General features: G+C 35.6%; 1 protein-coding gene across 1 annotated transcript in view; it reads left to right on the forward strand.

Annotated features, from left to right (window-relative positions):
- The window catches only part of LOC121737979, a 45,253-nt gene extending 29,300 nt beyond the window's left edge, over positions 1-15,953 (forward strand). The window contains exons 3-9 of the mRNA XM_042129731.1: positions 4,302-5,394; positions 6,354-6,528; positions 7,377-7,551; positions 8,226-8,617; positions 9,003-9,202; positions 11,793-11,892; positions 15,554-15,953. Coding sequence (XP_041985665.1) covers positions 4,302-5,394; positions 6,354-6,528; positions 7,377-7,551; positions 8,226-8,617; positions 9,003-9,202; positions 11,793-11,892; positions 15,554-15,671 — 2,253 coding nt within the window. The 3' untranslated portion in view covers positions 15,672-15,953. The remainder of the gene's footprint in view (positions 1-4,301; positions 5,395-6,353; positions 6,529-7,376; positions 7,552-8,225; positions 8,618-9,002; positions 9,203-11,792; positions 11,893-15,553) is intronic.
- The last annotated feature ends 10,278 nt before the right edge of the window (positions 15,954-26,231 follow it).

Raw genomic sequence — 26,231 nt, forward strand, 5'->3', positions numbered from 1 at the left:
TGAGAAATGCCCCAACGTGAATTTGCCAATACAATTATTAAAAATAAACTCTTTCAGTATTGCTAGTTGCTACTTTCACAGTAAACTCTATATAATATAAGGGACACATACACAGTACACACCTTAAAATATTATTTTTATCACTTAGTTTTGTTATACTTTGTACAGGCTACTTTTTGGAGGGAGGTATTGTTATATGCTACATATAGGCTGTCAAGAATGTGAAGAAATTAAAAAGTGGCAACATCGTAGTGTCATCCCTTTCAATGCAATCAAAGAAAAAAGGGATGACACTACGATGTTGCCACTTTTTAATTTCTTCACTTTCTTGACAGACTATAATTATTAGCCTGCGACCGATCTCCAAAACGAATCGACCTAAAAAAATTTATTCATAGGCAATTTTTCACGTTTTTGTTGTCATCTACTACCGTCAATGTAGCCTATGAGTCACTGTGACTCACTGACCCTGTAACTCCAAAACTGTACATATGCTTGTATGGTAAAGGACGATTCCTTTCCGGTATTTACATCCATACTTATAATATAAATGCGAAAGTGTGTCTGTTGCCTCTTCAGGCCCAAACCGCTGAACCGATTTTGCTGAAATTGAGAATGTAAATACTTTGGGTCCCGGGAGAGGACATAGGATACTTTTACTCCCGAACAAATGTACGTTATGGTACGGTAGATCAAATTAAGTTAAAACACAGTTATATTGTTTAATATTCAGACTAAGTATGAATCATAAATTATGAGTAACTGGCACCTAGTACTTAGTACTCTAGGTTATATAGGTCTGTTTAGGCTGGCCTGTTGACCTAGGTCTTTGTGTGTCATATTATGTGAAAGTTGGTTATTCATTGTTCTATAATATACATCATATCTTATTATATTTAAACGAGCAATGTTTAAATATAATAAGATATGATATCTTGTATATATATATATATATATATATATATATATATATATATATATATATATATATATATATATATATATATATATATATATATATATATATTTGGAATCTCGGAATCGGCTCCAACGATTTTCATGAAATTTAGTATATAGGGGGTTTCGGGGGCGATAAATCGATCTAGCTAGGAAGATAAATCGATCTAGTTAGGAATAATTTTTAGTCATTTTATTCGTCATTTGTTGAATACCGAGCAAAGCTCGGTCAAATAGATAGTATTATTTATAAATGACGCCCGCGACTCCGTTGCGTCGAAATTCGTTTATCGCGCGGGAACCGTACATTTTTTCGGGATGAAAAGTACCTATCCTATGTCCTTTCCCGGGACTCTAAGTATCTCTATACCAAATTTCAGCAAAATCGGTTCAGCGGTTTGGACGTGAAGAGGTCACAGACAGACACATTTTCGCATTTACAATATTAGTAAATAGTAAGGATAATATATTATTAGTAAAAACACATAACAGGGTCTTCTATGGTTAAAAGAATTTTCAAAATTGCTTTTTTTTTATGAAATAAGGGGGGCAAACGAGCAAACGGGTCACCGGAGGGGTTAGTGCGAGTTTTATTCGATCCGACGCATCGAGCACGTTTACGCGAATTTATATGGGATCAAAGCAGTATCCACTTTAGCCAGTAGATGGCGCTGCTTTGATTCCATATAAATTCGCGTTTAAACGTGCTCGATGCGTATGATCGAATAAAACTCGCACTAACCCCTCCGATGGAAAGCAACTTCCGTCGCCCATGGACACTTGCAGCATCAGAAGAGCTGCAGGTGCGTTGCCGGCCTTTAAGAGGGAATAGGGTAATAGGGGAGGGTAGGGAAGGGAATAGGGTAGGGGATTGGGCCTCCGGTAAACTCACTCACTCGGCGAAACACAGCGCAAGCGCTGTTTCACGCCGGTTTTCTGTGAGAACGTGGTATTTCTCCGGTCGAGCCGGCCCATTCGTGCCGAAGCATGGCTCTCCCACGTATAATGGTTCAGTAAATCTAGAGATACAACGTCACAGATTCTAGTTATTAGTATAGCTAGACAAGATTGTTTGAGGTTTAAGATAAAATGAAGATGATAAGTGTATTTTAATAATGTCATTAAAATGTAATTTAATAATAAACTAGCTGTTGCCCGCGACTTCGTCCGCGTGAACTTCAGTTTATAGCGCGCGGTGTCAACAAAATTGGTGTCAAAAGCTTTTTAAAACCCTGGTACCCCTTAATCAAAATACCCAAAACAGCCGTGCCGTGTGCAGTGTGCACATAATACTCGTATAATAATATTTTTTTCATTAAACTTTTTTATACCAAATTTTAAAGCTTATTTAGCTTTACACAACTTAGCTGCATTACACAACTTTAGCTTTACCCATAAACTATTTAGTATAATATTTATTATTGGTAGGTGAGTTATTTAATAACGTGTTACGTGTATAACAATCGAAAGAATCAAAAATTTAACTCAACATGGTACCACTTCTTATAGTAATATATATGAGCAAGCGATAGCGCGATCTAGGCGACTCTTGGCGCCATCTGTTATGAGTTTTTGGAAGTAACTTAATTTGAACAAATTTACGCATAAACACCCCCTTACAACCCCTTTTTCCAGTAAAAAAGTAGCCTATGTCCTTTCTCAGGGTTTAGACTATCTGTGTACAAAATTTCGTTACAATCGGTTCAGTAGTTTTGGCGTGAAAGCGAGACAGACAGACAGACAGAGATACTTTCGCATTTATAATATTAGTATAGATTAACTATAAGCAATAAGATTTCACTTTTCAATAAGTTATATTATCACGATAATAATAATTTTATCGAGTAAATACGCCTTTTAAGGCGCTGAAAGAGATTTAATGATTAATTTATAATTTAATGAAGATTTTCAAATAAACTTCATGCTTTTTCAGCAACGCGTTATGACAAATTCCATAAACTAGAGATCGCCCAATGGTCGAAATTCGACCTTACTCGCAACGACATTAGGACTACTACCTATATTTTGTAAAAAATATTGACTTCATCATAGTTTTTTTCAATTCTCTAAAATTAAATAAAAAAAACAATAATCCATTTTCAATTTGTCAACTTGTTGTCAGCAGACTTCAACCATAAATAAAAGAGTATAATTCGTATGTATAGGCTTATCTCTCAAAAATCTGTCATTTTTCCTAGTAGTAGTGTCGTAGTGTGTGTAACGTTTTATTTGTTAAAAATATATATGATAAAAGCAGTATTTTAAAATAATCTTAGCTCGATGCACTCCTTCGCCATATAAACTATAACTGTGCGAAATTTCATGCACCTACGTTTCCCCATTTTTGTAAAAAGGGTTACAAAGTTTTTCTCTCACGTATTAATATATAGATAGATTTTTGACATCTAACTCCGCTATCGAAACAAACGAATGTTGACTGTGTTCAGTGGTTTAGGCAGTTAATAAAGTAATTAGTTTCGTTTAATTTCGGCGATTTCCTGCTACAGTTATGACTATGTCGTAATTCTTGTTACGCTTACTTTCACATTCGAATATCATTGAGAATTATAATTGCTTCTGTATTTTATTGAGTTATGTACTACGAATAATAAAAACTAAGGAAAAGTAACTCCGTCAAAAAACATGCTCCACAATACTTGTCAAAAAAGTGTACCTTAGGTACACATTTCAATACATTTGCAATATTTAGGTGACCTTGAGCGGTACTAGGCTGACGTTACATGACAGATCAAAACGAACCAAAACGGTAATAGTAAGCCATACATACATTTATTCCTCTATGGTATAACTTATAAGTTAAATAACTTATAGACCTAGGTTTTAAATCAGTGTTTTCATTGGTCGCAAAGCTTCTATACGGGAGGGGGAGGGGAGGGACGCCAGAGATCGAGAGAATTATTTCAGTAAAAAAACCAGTAAAGATTATAAAAATATAATTTGACGAAAATAATATATCCCCATACATAATAATTAATAAAGCAATGGGTTAAAATTGTTGACCCGTTCAAAAACATTAAAAAACTTTATAAAGTATGTCTTTACAAAATTCATCGCCTAGCGTCATTGCAATGCTGCAATGTGAATTAACTTTAACAATTGGTTGATAGAAAGCATTTAAAACATTATCTTAGTGCTGCATGGCAGGAAATAATTCTCTTATCGAACTCCCATAAACCAAAGTTCGATTCCCGGGCTGTCCCATACATCGATTAGACAATTTAACAGATTTATTTATTCAATACCACCTAAAAGCCTACGTTCGGTCGCCGATAGGCTGATTATTATGATGATGAACCATTAAACATTTGCTTTATTTGTTTCAGGATCTCATCCCTCCACAAGACACCGAATCTTACCTGGTGAAAACGCAGAATGCCATCACCAATCTTCAAGCGAAGCTCCACTCCAACAAGATACCATCACCGCTCACCACCAGTCTGCTCAGCGAAAAAACCCTGGTCTCCCGTCTTCCGGTCTCCCAGCTCAGCAGGAGTAACTCTCTCAACTACCGCCTCAGAAGGAAAGACACTTCAGGAGATAGCAGTCCACTCAGAAGTCCAGGGCATTACGTGATAACTGGGTCTTCCAGGGTCCCCGAAAGCACTAAGATACTCCTCAACACTGCGTCCAGGTCCTTAGATACCGATACACGAGATAGGAATATGAATAGTCCAAATTCTGATAGGGGGCTCCTGAGTAATAGTTCAGATGATAAGACTTTGTCCAACCGTCATAATACTACACCGCACCGAAAAACGCACGTCAGACACAAGTCATTTGAAGGTAGGAATCCCTCGGAAATATTCGCGAATGACATCCATAACGCGAACCAGGTTAGTCTAAAAGCTGTCCTCAAAAACAACGCCCTAGAAGCCAATATAGCGTATATTGACCAAACACGTTGCCACGATACCAAGAAAACCCATCAAAGGGTGTACAGTGATGGCAGAAATAAGCCAGCTTTTGGCACGTCCATTAGACGTTCTAGTTCCTTTAGTACGGTCAATCGGAATAACAACATAGAGAGATCCAGAAGATCAAGTGGGCAGTCTGAAGATGTGTACTCCGATGAGTCCGATAATGCGTCTTACGAGCCATCCGCGGATTTGCGCTTCAAAAGACAGTTGCGGAATAGAGTGGAATTTGAGGCGAAGTCCATTGCGCCGGCGAATTCCCCTCGGTGTCCCAACACTCCGGAGATGCAGAGGAAGTTCGGACCGGGACTGATAAGGAACTCTGTGCGAGTGACCAGTAAAGAGAGAGGTTTGAATAGGATGTCGGAGCCGCCGCCGAGCAGAGAAGAGAGGAAGCATCAAAGTAGAAAGATATCCGAGCCAACCAGGCAAGCGGTTCTCAACAGGCTGACTAAATCTAGGAGTTCCACTAGAGAAGTTCAACCTAAGAACCAGGAGAAAGGTGGGTTCTATTTTTAAATTATTTTTTTTTACTTTTTTTTATGAAACCGTTGTGATTTGCCAATGTCTGACAGTAGCTGTCTACAGTTGTGGGTTTCTAAAATAAAATATAAATAAAAATTAAATTTTGTTAGTCTTGCTAAAACCCGAGAAAGGCTGAACTCATTAGGATAATTTTAGTCTTGAAATATTCGTGAAAGTCCAAGGAATCTTGAAACTTCTCTAGTGGATAGTGGATACACAGGTCATCTAGTTTTAGCTAATTGATTAAAAAACAAAAGTTTCAATATTATTCCTGTGTCCTGTTCTAAAAACAAAGGCGGATGTGAAACCAAATGTCAAGTTATTGTTAAAGCGATAATTGATTATAAATTATAATAACAATAAACAATCAAGCATCCGTGTTAAAACAATGAACGGCCTTGGTTACGGTAACCATGGAGATTTTGAATTAGTGACGCCAAGTTAAAAATTGCGAGTAAATAGTAAAAGTGACTTTACATGGGGGGTCCCACAAGGTTAAACTGTAAGACCATTTCTTTTCCTAATTTACGTCAATGATCTACCAGGCGAGAACAGAATCAACAGAATCTTAATCAGTAATATTTGAGTTGACTCATGATTTTAATATCTGATTTACTTAATGTATTTACCATAAGCGAAATTGTGAACAATGTATCTAACATATTAAGAGAAAATGATCGTCCAGCCTGCCTAGCATACGCAAACGAGATATTATCTGACTCTCGAGATAATTAAAACTATGAATCATGCCAGATGACAGAAACTTCTCTCTAAGCTTCTCTTCTAAGCTTTAGACTAATTAAGCTTACTGTTTAAAATTCCAGAGCCGGTAATAGGTCAATACAGCGACATTCTGAAAATATTTTTTGAAAACTCAGTTTAATTTTTTTTTTAATAAACGTGAAAGCTGTATTATACCTGAACTTAAATTTCCAGGTCAAAAGAAACCAAGCCAGCACAGGTCCTCATCAGCTCTAGCCACAAAGGAAATAGAGTTCTCCAACTGGAAGAAGCGCGCCTCATACGACCCCATGAAAGCGGCGATGGAGGGGAAAAAGAGACAGATGGCGAAACGACAGGAGTGCAACAAGGACGACCTTAGTTCTCCCAGGTAAGCCTACAAATATGAGGAAATGGTGGGGAAAGAGATGGATATAGAAACGATAGGATTGCAAAAAGGATGACCTGAGCTCTCCCAGATAAGAATACAAGTCATGAGTCCAAAGTGATAGCGAAAGAAACTAATAATTAAACACTTTACGTTAGGAGTACTACAAAGACAAATGCACCATACGTGTACCTGAGTGCTCTTAGATACACGAATTGCATTTTTGAAAAGGTGGCTATTTAATGCGAACCAATAAGTTTGATTATTACTATAGAATATAGATATAGCCCTTACATCGTATATTGCGCAGAAAATTAAACTACATTGTTCCCAGCTAAAGAAACTTATACCTTTCCTGGCGTTTCAAGTTTTATCAGAATTATAACGAATTTCAATTCAGTCGTACCAATTTTCAATAGTATTGACTGATTGAAGGTTGGGACGACATTCTAAAATGCTACAGAGTCACAATAGACATATTTGGGTCGCAGAGGCGTCAGGGTTCAAAATACCTGTGTGCCTACATATTGTATATTTTATATTAAGTTATTATATAGTTAACAAATTATTATTTGTCACTCATGGTTGCATCATCTAGGTCTCATCATCTAGGATTCTAGGCCGCGGCACCATTCCCAATTTGTACAGGAATGACTAAACATAAACTACTAAAATAGTCATCTTTTTGTAATTAGGAACACACTTCGCTTTAAGCTCGCAAAATTGTAACTCACCTACAATAAACGGTCACGGTAAATCAGTCTTTAAATAATTCCTATTATCTCCACACTGGTAGGTAAACCTGCTATAGGACACACAGAAAATGATAATTGATAAAAAACATGTTTCAGCCACTCATCCCCCGTCCATCGCTCGCAGTCATTCCACACCACCAACATGGCAGATCTCACCCTGGACTCCTCGGATGAGGAGGCTCCAACACTCCCGGTGGACATGATCACCTCTACGCACTCAGACATCTTGGATCTGAGGGGGATGATGGGAAGGGAGTATTTGAATTTCCAGGTTAGTAGTGGAAACTTATTGATTGGTTCTTACCAGAGAACTTGGGTATTCCGTATTAGCGAGTATTAGTGTCTAAACACACTAGGCGGAAAAAACGCGGCGGAAGTTCGGCTTGATTCCGCCTGCAATGTATTTTTAATTACCAATGACACACCATGCCGAAATTACGTCGCGTTATATTGTATGCGTTTGACATTGCTGACGTAATCATGCCGATGTTCGGCCGCGGAACTTCGGCATGGTGTGTTTAGATACTTATGGTATTATGCCATATGAACTGTCATAGGCAACCACAGCTGTATAGTGTATTTATGGGGTGGTTATTTCACTCTGTCAATTTAAATCATCTTCATGGTCCAAGTGTAATTAAACAAAGATGTAATACTTTAAGTTTAACTGAAAAAGTAGTCTTTTAGCGTTGCTACGTTCGCAGCAAATTCTTTAAGAGGGGTATACCAGTGTAGCTTTATTTATTTCAACTATGATTAGTTAATTTTCTATCATAATATTATTCTAATTGAAACAACCAGATAAGCCGAAGTGCCGTGAACGCAAATACATAGACGACATACGTCTATGTATTTGCGTTCACGGCGCTTCGGCTTATCTGGTTGTTTCACCAGTAGAGAGGGGTATACCAGTGTAGTTAATTTTCTATCATAATATTATTCTAGGTGAAACAACCAGATAAGCCGAAGCGCCGTGAACGCAAATACATAGACGACATAACCCCAACCAAAGAGAACATAGACTTTCTGTCAAAAGAGGGCATAGACAAGCGGAAATTTAACCCTGACAGCGTCATAGACAAGCGGAAATTTGATCCTGACAGCGTCATAGACAAGCGGAAATTTGACACTGACAGCGCCATAGACAAACGGAAAACTTTTACGCTCGACAGTGATAATTCTACAACAAATGGAAGTAGCCCAAGGAATTCTTCTATATTCAGCCACGAAAAGTCTTTGACTACTTGTACGAGTGACACGGAGGGAGAGAGCGGGACAGAAAGCGCGCCGGTCGTTATGAGAGGGAAGAGGACAGCGAATGTTCAGGCTAAGCAGAGGTGGGTAGATCTCGTGTGTTACAAAAGTTATAAAGGCATGGCTACGTCTCATGTCACTAGATTACTGAGACTTTAGTATGTATTGTCCTAAAATTTGGAAAGCTATATTTATATATTTTTTGTTTTTATTAAATGTATGCCAACTAAAGAACACAATAATAAAAGTACTGGTCTTTTAAGTCTTAAGTCGTTATAGTAATATTGGGATTTAAATTTTTAGGAATCTTTCAAAATTAGCTTTTTGCAGTTACACTATTTTAAGTAAGTGAAGAAGATTTATTACAAATACTGCACCAAAATTCGTTGCACAGTTTTACAGATCCAAGCCTTGTATAACGGGATAGCGGGAAGCTTTTTAGAGTTAACTCAATAAAAATTATTCCAGGTACAGTGGAGACTACTCTATGTCGTCATCAACAACCTCCATCACGCAGAAGAAGGTCCAACCACGGTATCTGGACATATCGAAGTATATGGAGAGCTCTCCGAAGAACTTTCTCCGGAGGGATCCGAGTAAAACCTATGTTGGTGTGTTGAATACAGAGAAGAGTGTTAGCAAGGGAAGCGCACAGCAGTATGAGATGGGTGAGTGGACTAAGATATTATATAATACTAGCTGTCCCGGCAAACTTTTCTTTGCCATATAAATTATTTCGCCCGTATTATTTTATTGAAGTGATTAAATAATTATGTTACCATGGCAACGTCCATCGCAATCCCGTCGCACAAACAATGGTCGCCGTCAGTCTCGAGTTGAAATTTTTTACTATTATTTATTCAACAAATCGGCACGCTTAGAGCTAGTAAACTGATAATTATTGTATGTTTTCTCAGTTAAGTGAATTGTGTAAGTTCTTTTGAGAAATAAATGTCTTAAACCATAACAAATGCACTTATCAATATAAAAAGTACCAAGTAGCATATAATGCATATTCAGTGGGTCTGAGAATCGTCTCAGACCCACTGAATATGCATATAAAATTTGGTTATTTTATTTTATCTTATTTATAAAGTACAACCATTTTTTACTTACAACTAAAATAACAATTGGTATTATATCTGATGTACACGACAGCTACGGTGTACATAGCATTAATAACAATATTATGTATGTATTCTTATATTAAAATTTCAACAAAATAATTTAAACTTAAACAAATGAATCTGTTACCTTTTTAGTAAAAACAAAGTATTTATCATTATACACATCTAGATCTTTGATACTATTTATTTTATTATATTGAGTAAATATTTTAGCCATCGGAGATTGTAACCCAAGATTGGTTTTGCAGGGAGGTATATAGAAAGTCTTACTTATTTTTCTTCGAGGATATTTGTATGGTACATTCAGTGTTATACGATCATGAAGACTATTGCATTTAATTTTTCCATTGATAATTTTATACAGAAAGCATAAGTCCAATAATGTTCTTCTATTTTTTAAGGTGGTCATAGCAAATTTATGCAAACGTTGTTCATATGGTTGCCGATGTGAAAATCTGCTAGTGCCATATGCTAGATATCTAGTAAAAGCTCGTTGTATGTTTTCAATTCTCTGAGAATGCACTACATAATAAGGACTCCAGACTTTACTACCGTATTCAAGGTGGCTACGGACCAGGGCGTTGTATAATAGGACTTTAGTTTGAGGATGCTTAAAATTTTTAGAATTTCTCTTAACAAAACCAAGCATGCGGGCTGCTTTTGCTAAGATGCTATCATAATGTTTAATAAATTTTAATTTGCTATCCACAATTACGCCTAGGTCTTTAATTTCGCCTACCTCTTTTACAGTGGTGCCATCGATATCATATTTAGAAGCTACAGGTTTTAATTTTCGCGAAAATTTTATGTGGAAATATTTATTTGCGTTGAGCGTCATGTTATTAGAATCACACCAAGATTTTATGCTGCATAATACTTGCGAGACACAAAACCGTTTACAACTACATTTTGCGGTCGATTTGAAAGATATGATTATGACCACTCCAAAAGAGAACCCGTAAAGCCAAATCTTCTAAGTTTTTGTATTAGCTGACGATGATTCACCTTGTCAAATGCGCTACTAAAATCGGTATATATCGCATCGATTTCGTCACCATTGTCTACATTTTCGCATAAATCGGAAATATATGGCACAAGATTAGTCAAAGTCGAACGTCCATTTCGGAAGCCATGTTGATAATCAGACAAACTAGACTCGATGAAAGAAGTGATCGTTGGTAGTATTGTAGCTTCAAATAATTTTGAAAAACATGAGAGTATGGAAATAGGCCTGTAGTTGCATATATCTGCTTGGCTTCCCTTTTTATAAATTGGTACAATTCGGGCCTTTTTCCATTCTCGAGGAAATGTACCATCTTCAAGTGAGCGATTAAAAATACTTGTGAGAGGTTGAGCTAAGGCTTGCCCACAGCGTTTGACAAACAGTGGAGGAATTGAGTCGGGTCCTGCTCCTTTTAAATGGTCCAGTTTTTTAATAGTGGCCAAGATATCGCTTTCTGTTAATTTAATAGTTGGCATGGTTTTATACGAGATAGTGCCCGATGTATCTGTAGTTGTATTAGATGAAACATCTTTATTGAACACCGAGTAGAAATGTTGTTAAAATCAAATGTGGTTAAAATCAGTAAAGCCGTTTCGGAGAAGTACGCTATCTAACATTGTGACACGAGAATTTTATATATTAGATATATACCCTATGTGTTCAAAGACCATATTATGTGTGACTTCTCTCACACTCCATGATGCGCAAAAATAAAAATAACAAGTAAAACAAAAATAAAACAAAATAACAATTTTCCAAGTCAATTATGTATGTGTCTATTATCAAGCTCGCTTTTTACGGACGAAAAAATAATTATACTATTCGACCCGTTTTTATTCTTGTATGATTTATTTTCTATTTTTTCTCTCGCACAAGATCTTAAAATGCAGTGTCCAACGCAATGAATATTTTTGTAGTGAAATATCTTTAGGCACGTTGAGAGTGAAATTTAACGGTCGCGCGCCAAAAAAAAAATATTCGTCATGACGCTGTCATGATTTTAGACAGCAGTATTATAAATAAATAAAATTGTCCAAAGTACACAGTCATGTCAAACTGTGTACTTTGTACATAGGCTCTTTTTATGTTTTGTGTAGTAAATAAATATATTTTTTTGTAATATTCCAGAACAAAAGAAACAGGAGCTAGAGAAGTGGAAGCGACGCGCCTCTTACGACCCGCGCAAAGCGGCCGCGCTCGGCAAGACCAAAACACCCAAGACGGCGAGGTGAGTTCGATTGTCTATGGTCGTTTGTCTATAGTATTTATAGTCTGTGGTCGATTGTCTATGGAATTAGTCTATGGTATACATAGTCTGTAGTCGTGAATCTAAAGTCTTTGTCTGTGGTATCCTGTGAATAGTTCGGTCGCAAAACACGAAGAAATTGGTGAAAATTAAAACGAAAAACTGACGGAAAATAATCGATGGATGATGATGATGTTTTCGCTTGTGTACGAATATTGATGTCGTTTAAAATATATGAAATAAGAGAGCGATGAAAATATTTTTCTTAGTGAAAGAGACGAATAGCTATGTGTTACTTGTAAGATAGACCGGTGCTTTGCGACCGAACTTCAAGCTTTATAAGTCGGTAACTTCAACTGAGAACCTTTATTTTGATGTATGAACTTTAAAGCTAGTGTGATATTCAACATGTTTAGACTTGAACAGAAAAAACATTATAATAATGCATATTATGGCAGCGAATATATTATTTTTAATTATATTTATGAACGTTATAGGGAAACAATGTTTAGATGTAAGTCTTTATTTTTGTTTAAATGTGACATTATATATTTTTAATTTCAATTTAATATTATAATATTATGTTATATGTTATTTATTGTATTTATGTAGACCTAGGCGAATAACAGTAAAAATTGGTATTTTAGAACGTGACAGATGTCAGATTGCATGACTTTGTGGCTTGTGTCAAGTGAGCCGCCATCTTGTGTTAGGTAAGCCGCCATTTTGTGAAAAGCGCTATCTATGATCAGAGTTTGGAAACACGCTTATAGCTTTTATGCTTATATTTTAGAGTTTTTGGATAGTTTGGATGCTAAAGGGTTCAAGTATGTCTATTTTATAAATGTTGTCTATCTGTCTTTGCCTGTAAAAAAACTTATCGCTTGTCAAACAAAGATAGCAGAGCATTCACTGTGTTTATTTTTATTTGTAAGGGGTTTAGTGTTGAGTTTTTTTATGGAGGCCGATTTGTACTATGTGTTAGTGTAAACACCGTTATCCTTGAAATCATCAAATGAGCCCGTCAAAATGAACAACTTTTTCTATGAAAAGAATGCTGGGAACTCCAAAAAAAAAAATGAAGTCTTCATACCCATATGGGTGCCTGGATCGGCAATTTGTATCGGCAATTTGTATGGGGATTTTTTTGAGTTCCCAGCATTGTTCTCATAGAAAAAGTTGTTCATTTTGACGGGCTCATTCGATGGTTTCAAGGATAACGGTGTTTACAATAACATCTTGTATATTATTTGTTTATACTGATTATAAAATAGTTTTAGCAGTTTTGTAATCGCTAGAAATATTTAAGAGAACTTACTTGTATGTTTTTTATACACAGGAGCTTAGAAAACAAATTCGAAAAAATTTGTCAGCTAAATTTTGTTGGCCGTTTGCACTGACACCGGGGGTGTATTTTGCCACACAAATATTGTGATATTCTTCTTACAATATTTTTCATCATCGTTTATCGTCAAGTCTAAAGTCTAGCAAAAAAGGATATGGGCGAATAGCCCATAGACGGCCCCAAATTACATATACGTAAATTCCGCATGTCATTGAACGCATACAAAATACGGAACGCGACGGAATAGTGTGTGATCGATAATTTAAAATACATTGCGAGCGTAATCATGCGGAATTTACGCCGCGTAACTTCAGCTTAGTGTGTTTAACTATTTAGACACTTATGCAGATTAATTCCAGAATTATATATATTTTTTTAAATTTTAAAAATGCCTGAAGGATATTGCTGGAAACCCGAAAATCTTTCTTTCACTTTTAGGGTGTGTGAACGCTTACACTATTATACAATGTATGCTTTTATTACGTGTTTGAAATAATTTTCAAACTTTTTTAATATTTATGACTGCAATTTCAATGCACTGCTGCTAAGTATTAGAAGATATGAACTTTTGAAAGACTTTCTTTTTACCAAAATGTTTACTTTCACTGAACAATTTTTAAATATGCAATAACTGGCAACACTGCTGAAATTTCTTGTTTTTTTTCTTACATTTTTAGAGCCGCTTGTGCCCGTATTACTGCCGCACTCGAGAGATATTTAATAATTATTAAACAATGATGAAAAACTCAAAGCAGATATGTTACTAACGCGCGCGTTGTGAAGATTCAAATACGGCCCAATTGGGCCGTCTGTTGTTTAGTCTGCATCGAGCGCAGTCACGAACGTGCCGCGTCTTGTCTTACCTAAATAAATTGAAAATGACGTCGTGCGTGTATCGAAAATGTACCAATTATGACTCGAAAGTAAACAAAACACATGGAATCTCTTACCACATGTCTTGATTGCAGTAAATACCTCGATTATTTACATTTTCAATAATTTTTTTGAATAATCTGGAAAAAATCGAATTTACGTCATAGCTTAGGCGAAGAAAGAGACAGCGATGCGATTCGACGTTTAAAAATAGAACTGTCTCTTTTATGTTAATGGTTTTTCGTATCTTTTGTTTCACTTATCTGTCAAATTTGTCAATGTTTGCAATTTTGAATTTGAAAATTGTTCGGAAGAGATTTAAACCGGAAAATAGTATGGACGTAACATATCTGTATAAGTAGAAAATCATTGTTATTAAACTTCAATTTAATGAAAAGTTCAACTTCATTTAACCACAGTAATTATACTTAATTAAATAATTTTCGTCTCTGAGGGCGGCAGTTAGCTGTAGTTAATAGTTTATCTAATTGTCTTTCCCCTTAAATTGTTGAAACGAAATTTAAGTTTCATAGACGGGCACAAGTAAGCTCCGCTCAGAGATATAATTAATGATTTTTAAGTTAATAGTTTTTTTACACAAGTGTATTTATTTTATATCAAAACCTACACTAACTGCTGCAGTCAGAGACGACTAATAATAACATAACTGTATAAGATTTTGCCATAAACCCCATAATATTTATACGTGGGAGAGCCATGCTTCGGCACGAATGGGCCGGCTCGACCGGATAAATACCACGTTCTCACAGAAAACCGGCGTGAAACAGCGCTTGCGCTGTGTTTCGCCGAGTGAGTGAGTTTACCGGAGGCCCAATCCCCTACCCTATTCCTTTTCCTACCCTCCCCTATTCCCTTCCCTTCCCTACCCTCCCCTATTACCCTATTCCCTCTTAAAAGGCCGGCAACGCACATGCAGCTCTTCTGATGCTGCGAGTGTCCATGGGCGACGGAAGTTGCTTTCCATCAGGTGACCCGTTTGCTCGTTTGCCCCCTTATTTCATATTAAAAAAAAATATAGTATCTGTCTTGAAATCCTCATTACAGTTGAGTAATTAATATTCGTCTCTGAGTGTGGTAGTACGTATTTCCTTGTCGTTAAATGTCTCTGAGAACTGCAGCGGTACTTTAAATGCACAGGTCACAGGGTATACCAAAACTAAGTGATAATTATAGTTTAGGGTGGGTATGGGTCATCTTTATAGAGTTCGCTATGAAAGTAGGAGCGCTGATGGAGCAATTTTTTTTTGTGAATTGTATGGGCAAGCAGCCATGAATTTGCCCATACAAAAGTAAAAAAAAGTTACTCTTTACAGGGGACACAATCACACCATAATGTCACTTAGTTTTGTTATACCCTGTACAACTAATTCATGTATGTAATAAACCATTTTTTTAACTTTCCAGTAACGTTCTTCGGTCGCAATCATTTCACGGGCCGATGCTAACGCCGACTCTGCGCTACCAGCCGCCCGCGACACATATCGCCGAGACTTACGACGCGTCAAGCGACAACGACTTCTAACGACGGTCGCGACGACATTGTGATAAATGTATAATAATCGGAACCAAATACGCGTAACGGATATTTCATAGATGTAAGATGATACGCTTAAAAAAACTAAACGTCAAATCTGACACCTGTCTAAATGTCAAGTCTGACATCCGTCAAAGTCAAGCTTTCCCGCCAATTGCGTTTTCCAGTTTGTTGTCTATGCTTGGGACGTTACTTGTCGCACAACTAAATTGTTGCTGGGATTTTTGATGTTGTTAGTCATTTTAGAACAAAGTTTTTTTATGCACCTTATGATGTATTTGCCTAAATTTTTATGGATTTTTACGCGATCGACCTTTATATTTGCGATAGTAACGTAGTTGCTCATTTCATTCATCGATTTATTTTAATTATTATATGTATTAAGTTTTTTTTTAAGTTATTCGTAGTGCAATATGATTACATCACATATTCGGTATTTTTTTATATATTTCAAACATAATATTATAATATACGTAGTTAAGGATTTTATACATAGGGCTAAAATTGTTGTCTATGGTATGTGTTGACATTTTTGGCTAAATTATCTTTTATTTACAATGTGTTAATGGAATCCCTTCTTATAAATAGTGATATATAAATTATACTACGTACTAGCTATAACTGTTTTACCGGAGAAAAAACATAATGAAATTATTTATTTTTTACATTATATTATTTTGATTTTAAGAAGCGTACCGAAAGAAAAAATAAGTGGATATGTAGTGTTAGCACGGCGACCAGCGGAAATGCGAAAGTATGGACAAACTGTGGAAATAAACCTAAGGTGCCGTTCCGATCTTTTTTCGTTCCGAAAAATTCAATTAAAATGCCACTTTATGACACACTATAGTATATGTCATAATGTAGGATATTATTTGAATTTTTAGAACTATAGTCTGTCATAAAGTGGCTTTTTAATTGAATTATTCGGAACTAAAAAAGATCGGAACGGCACCTTAAGTTTATCTCCACAGTTTGTGACTATAGTCTGTCATAAAGTGGCATTTTAATTGAATTTTTCGGAACGAAAAAAGATCGGAACGGCACCTTATGTTTATTTCCACAGTTTGTCCATACTTTCGCATTTCCGCTGGTCGCCGCGCTAGCACTACTGGTATTTCTTAAATACAATTTTGGGTACATATTTGGTCCTACACAATAACCTTTTCATGGTACGTAGTATGCTGTTCGCTTTATTCTAATGCTGCAAAAAGAAATTTAAATGGAATATTTTACCGCCTTTTAAGTTTTTTACTGTTAACGCCTTGAGGCGCGCTATGGAATACTCATTTGGAAATTATAATATAAACGTAGCGAGTAGACATATTATTTGTTTTTCTGTTGTAGTGATAAAATTCAGTATTTTGTGTACAAATTATTTAATTCGTATCTAAAACCCGTCTTCGTCCATTTTTCATATCAGGCTATGTTAATAATTAAGAGACGAAAAAGTAATGCGGAAAAACATTAATTTTTTGACAGTCGATTTTTGTTTATGGCAACAAAATAATGTTTTTTTGGCAGAAGCTTTCGGAATTATTGAGGTTTGCGGTTTGTATATTGGTACGCGTGATCTCAGAAAAAAGTTATTGTTTTGCATAGCAAAAAAAAAAAACAAAAATATTTTATAGGCTAAAAAATTCTATGCCGCTTCTCTCCTCTATAGATCTGATGCTGAGTATGATAGAAATTAGAATTAGAGCGAGAGGTACTTACGTTCATCTCTTTCTGAGGGTGACAACGATATAGTGTAACCAGATAATGTAGTGTATTCTTAACAATTTATTTAACCCTTTTCTTAGTAAAGATATTACACAGCTTATAACTTCAATATTTGCTGTTTTTTGTCTTTGTGACTTTTCCAATTTGCCAAAGACAAAAGACCTTGGATAAAATTCGCCGTGTCTGTCAAGAAAGCGAAGAAATTAAAAAGTGGCAACATCGTAGTGTCATCCCTTTTTTCTTAGATTGATTTGAAAGGGATGACACTACGATGTTGCCACTTTTTAATTTCTTCACTCTCTTGACAGACTGTAATTAATATCTTTATAAGTAAGAGAGTTAGTGTATATTTCCTTATAATAGTATCATTATTTGTATTGTTACTAGTTTGTAACCTTTAAAAACTTATTTTTGCAGGAATTTACCCATTTCAAAATTTGTAACGCCAAAAGTTTTAGTAAAAGTATTTTGCCTTTGCGCATTTCTATCACGCTCAGTGTAGACTGTAGGCTATTCTAAATGAAGAGTGTACAGGGGATTATTTTGAAAAATACAAAAAATATGCGCTACTAAACTTCTATGTCTGATTTTTCTATTTTCTTTTTATATCAGCTTATCTTTAAATCTATTAGCCCGGCCGCACATAGTCCGAAATTTCTGATACGAAACAATTGAACGTCCGCGCTGTCTCTTACATTTTGTACTGAGCCGAGTGAGCTCGAACTCGTCGGAAGGATATTTCGGATAGTGTGCGGGGTGGCGGTCCGGCGAAATTCAACTGTTTCTGATCAGAATTCGGACAATGTGTTATTTCATTTATATAATTACATGGCAGATTAGTTTTTTAATATTATGTAATTCATGTGTACAGCTTGGCAAAAAAGTCTGTCGCGGTGACAGCTGGAACTAAAAGTTTTCATTTATGGCAAGTTTTCATTACAGTACTTCATACAACACGAGTAGTGTCAAAAGTGCGTTCAAGCGAGCCTGGATTGCTTGTATTAAAAGAAAAGCACCCTCATTTAAAACGCACTCTTTTTGGCCAAGCTGTAGACATTTTTTTTAAATTCATAGACAATCATACCAAGTGCCAACTTACAAAATTAAATTTAAAGATCCTGTACACTCCCGTCCCAAATTGTTTTATTCGGCAGCCGTTTTGTTGTTAAACTCAACATTGTAGAGTTTATATTTGATGTTTAGCATTTCATAATAATTGTATAACTGAAATAAACACTAAAATGAGTTTGGTTTTTTTTTTTCAAAATACCCGCATACGGTATAAATCACGAATATAATAATGCTCTCTAGAGCGTGGCTCTTGAATCGGAGGTCGTGGGTTCGACTCCCGCGTTGGAAACGTGTCATTTCCAAGTTTGGTTAGGACAATGCAGGCTGATCACCTGATTGTCTGACAAGAAAGGCTTTTTACAGACGAACGGCAGGTGTCGACGGCAGCCGTCGACAGTTTATGACGCTTGCAGGGGCCTACCATGAACTTTCCTAAAACTATCATGTTTCCAAAACACTTTGTTGTAAGATTACAATAACATTATTGTACTCACTTTTCAAAACATTGTTAAAAATGCAAAGAATTGTTAAAATCCGCTGTGAAATATCAACTTTTTTATAAGATCGCTAGTTTATCGTTAAAGTAATATTGCTCATCTGTCAAACGGTGTCGCTTAGTAGAGGTGGTGGCATAAAGTTAACATACCTAACGGAATAGAGAAACAAAGGCCTGAGCAAGAGAGATGTCACTATCAGTAACGCTGCGTGGTAAAAAGAGACGTGTGATACATGACAGCAGCACTCTTTTTTTGACGTCCAGTCGGCACGTACCGCACGTTGACAATTATTTAATCTCATAGAATTCATGTTCAATCATGCTTGTGTAACTGTATACGTACAGTGTACACATATTTTACACACAGATGAAACCAATTTCGGTTTCGTTTGACAGCTCGAGATTGTTGCTCTATTCCGCTAGATATATTAACTTTATGGGTGGTGGTAGGCCCCCAGTTCTGACGTACCGCCTAAAGGTAAGCGTCCACAGGTTGGTATCGTACGCAACGTAGTCGACGTCTTCCATCAAACGGATATTTTTTTCACAGTACGTCCACTATCGGCAGCGTACGGATTACTGACTAGCCTAGTAAATGAATGCTCAAAAAGGGGGGGTGGATGGAAAAGTTGAAAGCAGAACTTTTGACTTAGGAACTTTGTTTGGACTAATTAGGAGATAAACGTACTGGCTAGTCGGTAATCCGTACGCTGCCGATACAGTGGACGTACTGTTAAAAATTATCCGCTTGATGCGAGACGTCCGTTGCGTACGATACACACCTTTGGACGCTTACTTTTTCGCGGTACGTCACAACTGCAAGCGTGATAAACAGCTGTCGACGGCTGCCGTCGACTGCCGCCGACACGTGCCGTTCGTCTGTGACCGATGATCCATGACGGATGGGCATGTCAAAAATGGGATCTCTTGCTAGTCGTGTCGGTTGTCTGTTTCGTACTAAATTAAGGTCAAAAATAAATAAAACACCAATTACATTAATTAGGATTTTATTTTTGGTTACGAATAAAATTTGCGTTTATTTTTTACACCGTTTTCATCGTTACCTTAATTATATTACCAATATTTATAATTTTCTAACACTGCGTTTTATACACTTGATGCGCTGTTATGAAAATAAAAAATTAATTTTGCATAAATTTCGTTGTTTTCTCATTATTAATATTAAGCATTTAGAAGTGCGAAAATAGGCAGTTGTGTAGTTGTATTGATCAAACAGATTTTTTTACTACAATATCATGTCCCTAAGGTGACTTTCTGATCCTCGCGACATGCGACCGCGACCGACAAAAATTAACAGACAAATAATTAGTAGACCAGTGGCAAGCGCTTGCCACTTGTCTACTAGGGCAGTGCCACAGAATATCATATATTAGTAGTACCAACAGAATACCCACTCGCGAAACCCGTTTAAAGAAAAAACGACTCATGCTACGATACTATAAAGTTTAAATTCCGTCCGCGCAGTGCTAGGTGCCTAACTATTATACTCACCTACATGTGTGCTCTCTTTCTATCGCATAACTCGTATTTTTTCTGACGAAATCAGGGTTGTCTCTTTTAAAAAATAATATTATAATCTTTATAAAGTATTTAACTACATTTTATTTAATTAGAAATAATCTAAGATATTATGTCTTAGTACAGTGTACATTTAATTATCATAAATTCGCGTGTTACTACTTACGCGTACTTAAATAGATATCTTAATTATTGAAACCGGTCTGATACTTAAAAAAGTTTGTATAACTTGGTTATTTTTGTAAGCAAATGAGGTTTCGAATAGTACGTGGGCAATTTCAGAAAAACGTGTACAGGGTATAAAATTTCATTTTAATTTTTATGTCAATTTTTTCTTTTTTTCTATAATTTTTTTCTATAATGTAATAGGAAATATAGTTTATTATACAAAAAAACAAAAAAGAACGCGGAATTTAAGGCATTTTCCTGATAATATCAAAAATGACCGTAGAAATAGTCACCCAACGGAGGTCACATAATGCTACCTGCTTGTTGTTTTAAATTGTTTAAAAATTAACCATCTTATTTAGCACTAATACATTTTTGGTATCAAATACTATACAAGTTTTGCAATGTGTAAACAATAACAATAATCAAAGAAAAGTGATTAATAACAGTAAAACTTGGTCACATACCTGAACAAAGAAATTGAAACACCTGCACTTCCAACAACATTTCCGCGCTTTTCACTAGTTAGTTTGCCAGTAAAAACAAAAAGACGTACCTACCGATGAAGAACATACGTTGTTTTGCCAGATCGTGCCGAATAATTACTGTATTAGAAGAATTTTTGCAAAAACGAGCGGTCACAAGACGGAAACTTCCGGAAGACTAAAATTTTCGTTTTAAATTCAAATTAATTTTTAAAAGAAATTACATATAAAAATATATATTTGATACTTTCAGCTGATACATTTAACTTTTGAGATTTTAAATTATGTATAGAAATCACTTCCAATACTGGATATTTTTAAAAATCAATCATTATCTCATCTTAGTTGGGAAGGGGACAGGTATATTTGATGGTTTTCAATACTTTAAAACCTTCGTAAGTTTTTTATTTAGTAAAGTAACAACAAGACGACAATTTATATATCTATTTAATCATATACTTTTTTCACTTAAATTAATATATTCTGTTAAAAGTTATTTATCTCAACAAAATAAATTAACAAAGTCGAGGGACAAGGCAAAATCAGGGGGTACACATTTTTTTGAAAATGCCCACGTATCACGTTAAAATAATATGTATAATAGCAAAGACGCAAACAAATAGTCCAGGAGCCAACAACTAAATACACATACTTATTTAGTTTTACAAGTCCTTTCCTCTAGCACGGGGCCAGACTGACGTGGTGTGAAGCGTCCATAGATATTATTATTAACTTATGGCCATACTATGGCATTTTATTTGAATTTTTGTCGGTCGCGGTCGCTTGTCGCGAGGATCGGAAAGTCACCTTTAGAATCAGGTTTTACGAGTCGGGCGTTAAAAAAATGTAATAAAAATAGCCCTTTTTCTGGCGCAGTCGGGTAAAAACTTTGCAGTACATCGAATAATATTACGAGTTAGTTCGTACACAAATTAATTTACTTTATTTGTAGTGATTTTTGTAAGTTTTCGCCGATCATTTTATCTAACTCATGTCGTTGACATGTAAATATAATCTATAATTTGCTGTTTGTTTCGGTCAAGAACTCAAAAACGAGACAGCAATATTATTTTCTACTTCAGAAAGGGATAGCATCTGGAATGCAGGTGGTATGAATAACATTTCAAAGTCACTCCGTAAAAAAGGAACTTCATAATTTTTAATGTCATTCTATAATTACTTCACAACCACAATTCTCAAACAAAATGAACTAAAATCTAAATTGAGCAAAGCAGAAAGTGACAGTCAAACGTTATTCGAAATTCAAATGTTGCCGCCCTTTTTTACGCGCCAAATGTCAGCCATTTTGAGAAATAGGAACACATTACAGTGTCAAAAAAGTCATGAAATCAAAAAGTGGCAACATCGTAGTGTCATCCCTTTCAAATAACTAGAAAAAAGGGATGACACTACGATGTTGCCACTTTTTAACTTCATGACTTTGAGAGACTGTAGAATGAAATAATTTTAGGTAAATATATTATAACTCTGAAAATCAACGTCTTCACAATAAAAGCATATATATTCGTACATATCAATATGCACTACGTTGTCTTAAATTCCTCTTGTTTAAAATTATTATTTAAAATAACATCATTTCATATAATATTATGAATGCTAAGTATATCATATGAAACTATAAAATCATTTACATTTATGTCGTTGCCGACTATTGACATTACAGCAATATGTGGATCAGATGAGCCCGAAATCCTAATCCACATTTTGCTCGCACATTATTTATCAAAATCGGTAGTATTTCTGAAAGAGATCTGGCAACACTTACTCTATTTTGGCGGGAAATTTTAAAACGTCAAACATTTTAAAATTAACCGAATCAGGAGACTCTTTCAGAAACACTACCACGATTACATTATTTATTTACAGACGAACAGAAATATCACAACATATAATAACGTACAGGTTTTAGATACCATCAAAGGTATCAAGCAATAATTGTAAAATGTTCCATACCCTGTCTAAATGCCTCGCACAAAATTAAATGCAGTTTGGAGGCAAAAAATAAACTTAATAAATAAACCTCAACATCACCGATGTATTATAAAAATGAGATGAAACTTTTTTTTTATGAAATAAGGGGGCAAACGAGCAAACGGGTCCCCTGATGGAAAGCAACTTCCGTCGCCCATGGACACTTGCAGCATCAGAAGAGCTGCAGGTGCGTTGCCGGCCTTTTAAGAGGGAATAGGGTAATAGGGGAGGGTAGGGAAGGGAATAGGAGAGGGTAGGAAAGGGAAAAGGGTAGGGGATTGGGCCTCCGGTAAACTCACTCACTCGGCGAAACACACCGCAAGCGCTGTTTCACGCCGGTTTTCTGTGGGCCCGTGATATTTCTCCGGTTGAGCCGGCTCATTTGTGCTGAAGCATGGCTCTCCCACGTCAAAGTTGTTTACGGTGTCGATGTTTTTTATATCCGATGTATTATTTTGCTCTATGGTTTTTTACGTCGGAATTTTCTGTTTTAAGACTCCTACCAATAAAAATATTTATCCAGCTTGAAGCTAAAGTTGGCTGTTGTTGTCTAACATGTCATCATGCTAGGCAGGGACAAGACAGATATTGTATAGTTATTTGCTGTATATTTTTATTAGTTAGGTAGTTAGAAAATTGGCAAAACATCGTTGTAGCAAAATAGTCTTAATGATTCTTCTGTGAATATAATTACGACACAACATGAGACTAGTTTCTTTTATTACGTATAAAAAATATTTTACTAGCAGTCTTCGAGTACTAGTAAAATACTTTTTGTTAAGTTACAGAAAAATGGTTTAATTGCACATTATATTTGAAACTAGATGATGACCGCAACTCTGTTGCGCCAAAATCCATTTATCGCGTGGAAACCGTACATTGTTTCTGGATAAAAGTATCCTATGTCCTTTCCCAGGGCTCAAAGCAAATTTCAGCAAAATCCGTTCAGCGGTTCGGGCGTGAAGAGGTAACAGACAGACACACATATAATTTTAGTATGGATTAAGTGGAAAAGAGAAAGATAAAGCCCACACAGTCACTTTGTCTTTCTCTAGACTCGCTAATCTCATTCCCCTTACTAATAAACGTTGTATAAGCTTTGAATAGTTAGACATTAGACAGTGTTTTGTTCCTGTCACAAATTTCATTTTTAATTGGATTGAAGAAGACAAAACACTGTATAACTATTCAAAGCATATACAGCGTTTATTAGTAAGGGGGAATGTGGTTTAGCTTGCTTTACTTTCTTTGCCTTTGATTATAACTTCTGTTTACTTCGATGACTTTTTTTCCCTTAGGGCCTTCTTACACCTACCGATTAGTGTCGAGACAGTGCTCTCGGCCAATCAAATTGTCTATTTGAACTGTCTTGTCACTCTACTCCAGTGTCTTTTCAACCTGTGGGTAGCGACTAGCGACCCCCTGGGGGGTCAATCTTTTGACAGAAGGATGTCAAAGATCGAGAGGACTTTTTCAGTAAAAAAACAATAAAAATTAAAAATATTGATAATAGGAAGGTAGGAAACTTTTAACAAAACATACAGGAAAAGCAAAAAAGCGAAGGGTCGCCAAATATTTTTTACACCAGAGGGATTGCATCATAAAAAAGGTTGAGAAACACTACCTCGGTTGCCTCGGTTGGTGTAATCAAGCCCAAGGATTTTATTGAGTTTACTTATAACCATAAAGTTAATATACCTATCGGAATAGAGCAACAATCTCGAGCTGTCAAACGAAACTGAAATTAGTTTCATCTGTGTGTAAAAATATGTGTACGTATACATTTACACAAGCATGATTGACCATGATTTCTATGAGATTAAATTGTCAACGTGCGGCAAGTGCCGACTGGACGTCAAAAAAAAGAGTGCTGCTGTCATGTATCACACGTCTCTTTTTACCACGCAGTGTTACTGATAGTGACATCTCTCTTGCTCAGGCCTTTGTTTCTCTATTCCGCTAGGTATATTAACTTAATGCTAATAACTTCTTTCATGTTATTATTTGTTTCGTCTCATTTTTCGAATACATCAAACCGTTCTGTCTCTTATTAACTATCTTACAATTTAGTTAAAGCATTCACTTATGTGATAAACACACATATAATTTCGTCAATAAACTATTTCAATTCTGTCAACCTGTTTGAAACAAAGTAATATACAAACGGAACATTTAGCATATAGGGCGGAGGTACACCAATCTACAATATTATTTACAAATTTAAGCACTACTTTACCTAGCCTGACATACAAACAAAACATTTAAATCTATACATACTCCAGTATGTGCGTTTTCATGATATTTAAAAATAATTCTCTATCAACGTCGATATAAACTTGTACTTTTAAACCGACTTCAAAAAAGGAGGTTATCAATTCGACCCGTAATGTATGTAATACTTAAAGAACTGCCCAGTTTCCGTATATGTTAGTCTATATCGTCAGAACAAATGTGCCCAAAAGTGTATGTAATGTATGTTTTTATGTTTGTGTTCGCAATTCGCATATCTCCGAAACTACAAGTATGATTTATGAGTAATTATTTTTTTGTTATACTATTATTCGACTTAGGGAATACTGCAAGTTTCATCCAATTCGGGTCAGTAGTTATTGAGATAGGAAATTTTAATTCTCAATTACGTACAATTTTGAAGTCGGTTTTATCTTTTTAAAGTACTATTATTATTGTTCTAATTTGGCAAAATATATCGCTAGTTGAGCAACAAACTATACTAAGCGGGAAGCGGTAAAACGAATAAAAATATACTATTTAAAAATTTACCAACAATAAATATATCTGTACAGATAAAAATATCAAAACAATCGTAGACAAAGACTTCACATGTATTTTTTTATTTCTAAAAACGTATATTTACACACTATATTATATTCTACAGTGTTTAACAAAACTAAATGATAATAATTTGGGGTGTGTATGGGTGAAGAAAAGTGAAGAAATTAAAAAGTGGCAACATCGTAGTGTCATCCCTTTCAAATCAATCTAAGAAAAAAGGGATGACACTATGATGTTGCCACTTTTTAATTTCTTCACTTTTTGACAGACTATAAGCGCTGA

The sequence above is a fragment of the Aricia agestis genome, chromosome 22 (genome assembly GCF_905147365.1).
Source record: "Aricia agestis chromosome 22, ilAriAges1.1, whole genome shotgun sequence".
NCBI lineage: Eukaryota > Metazoa > Arthropoda > Insecta > Lepidoptera > Lycaenidae > Aricia > Aricia agestis.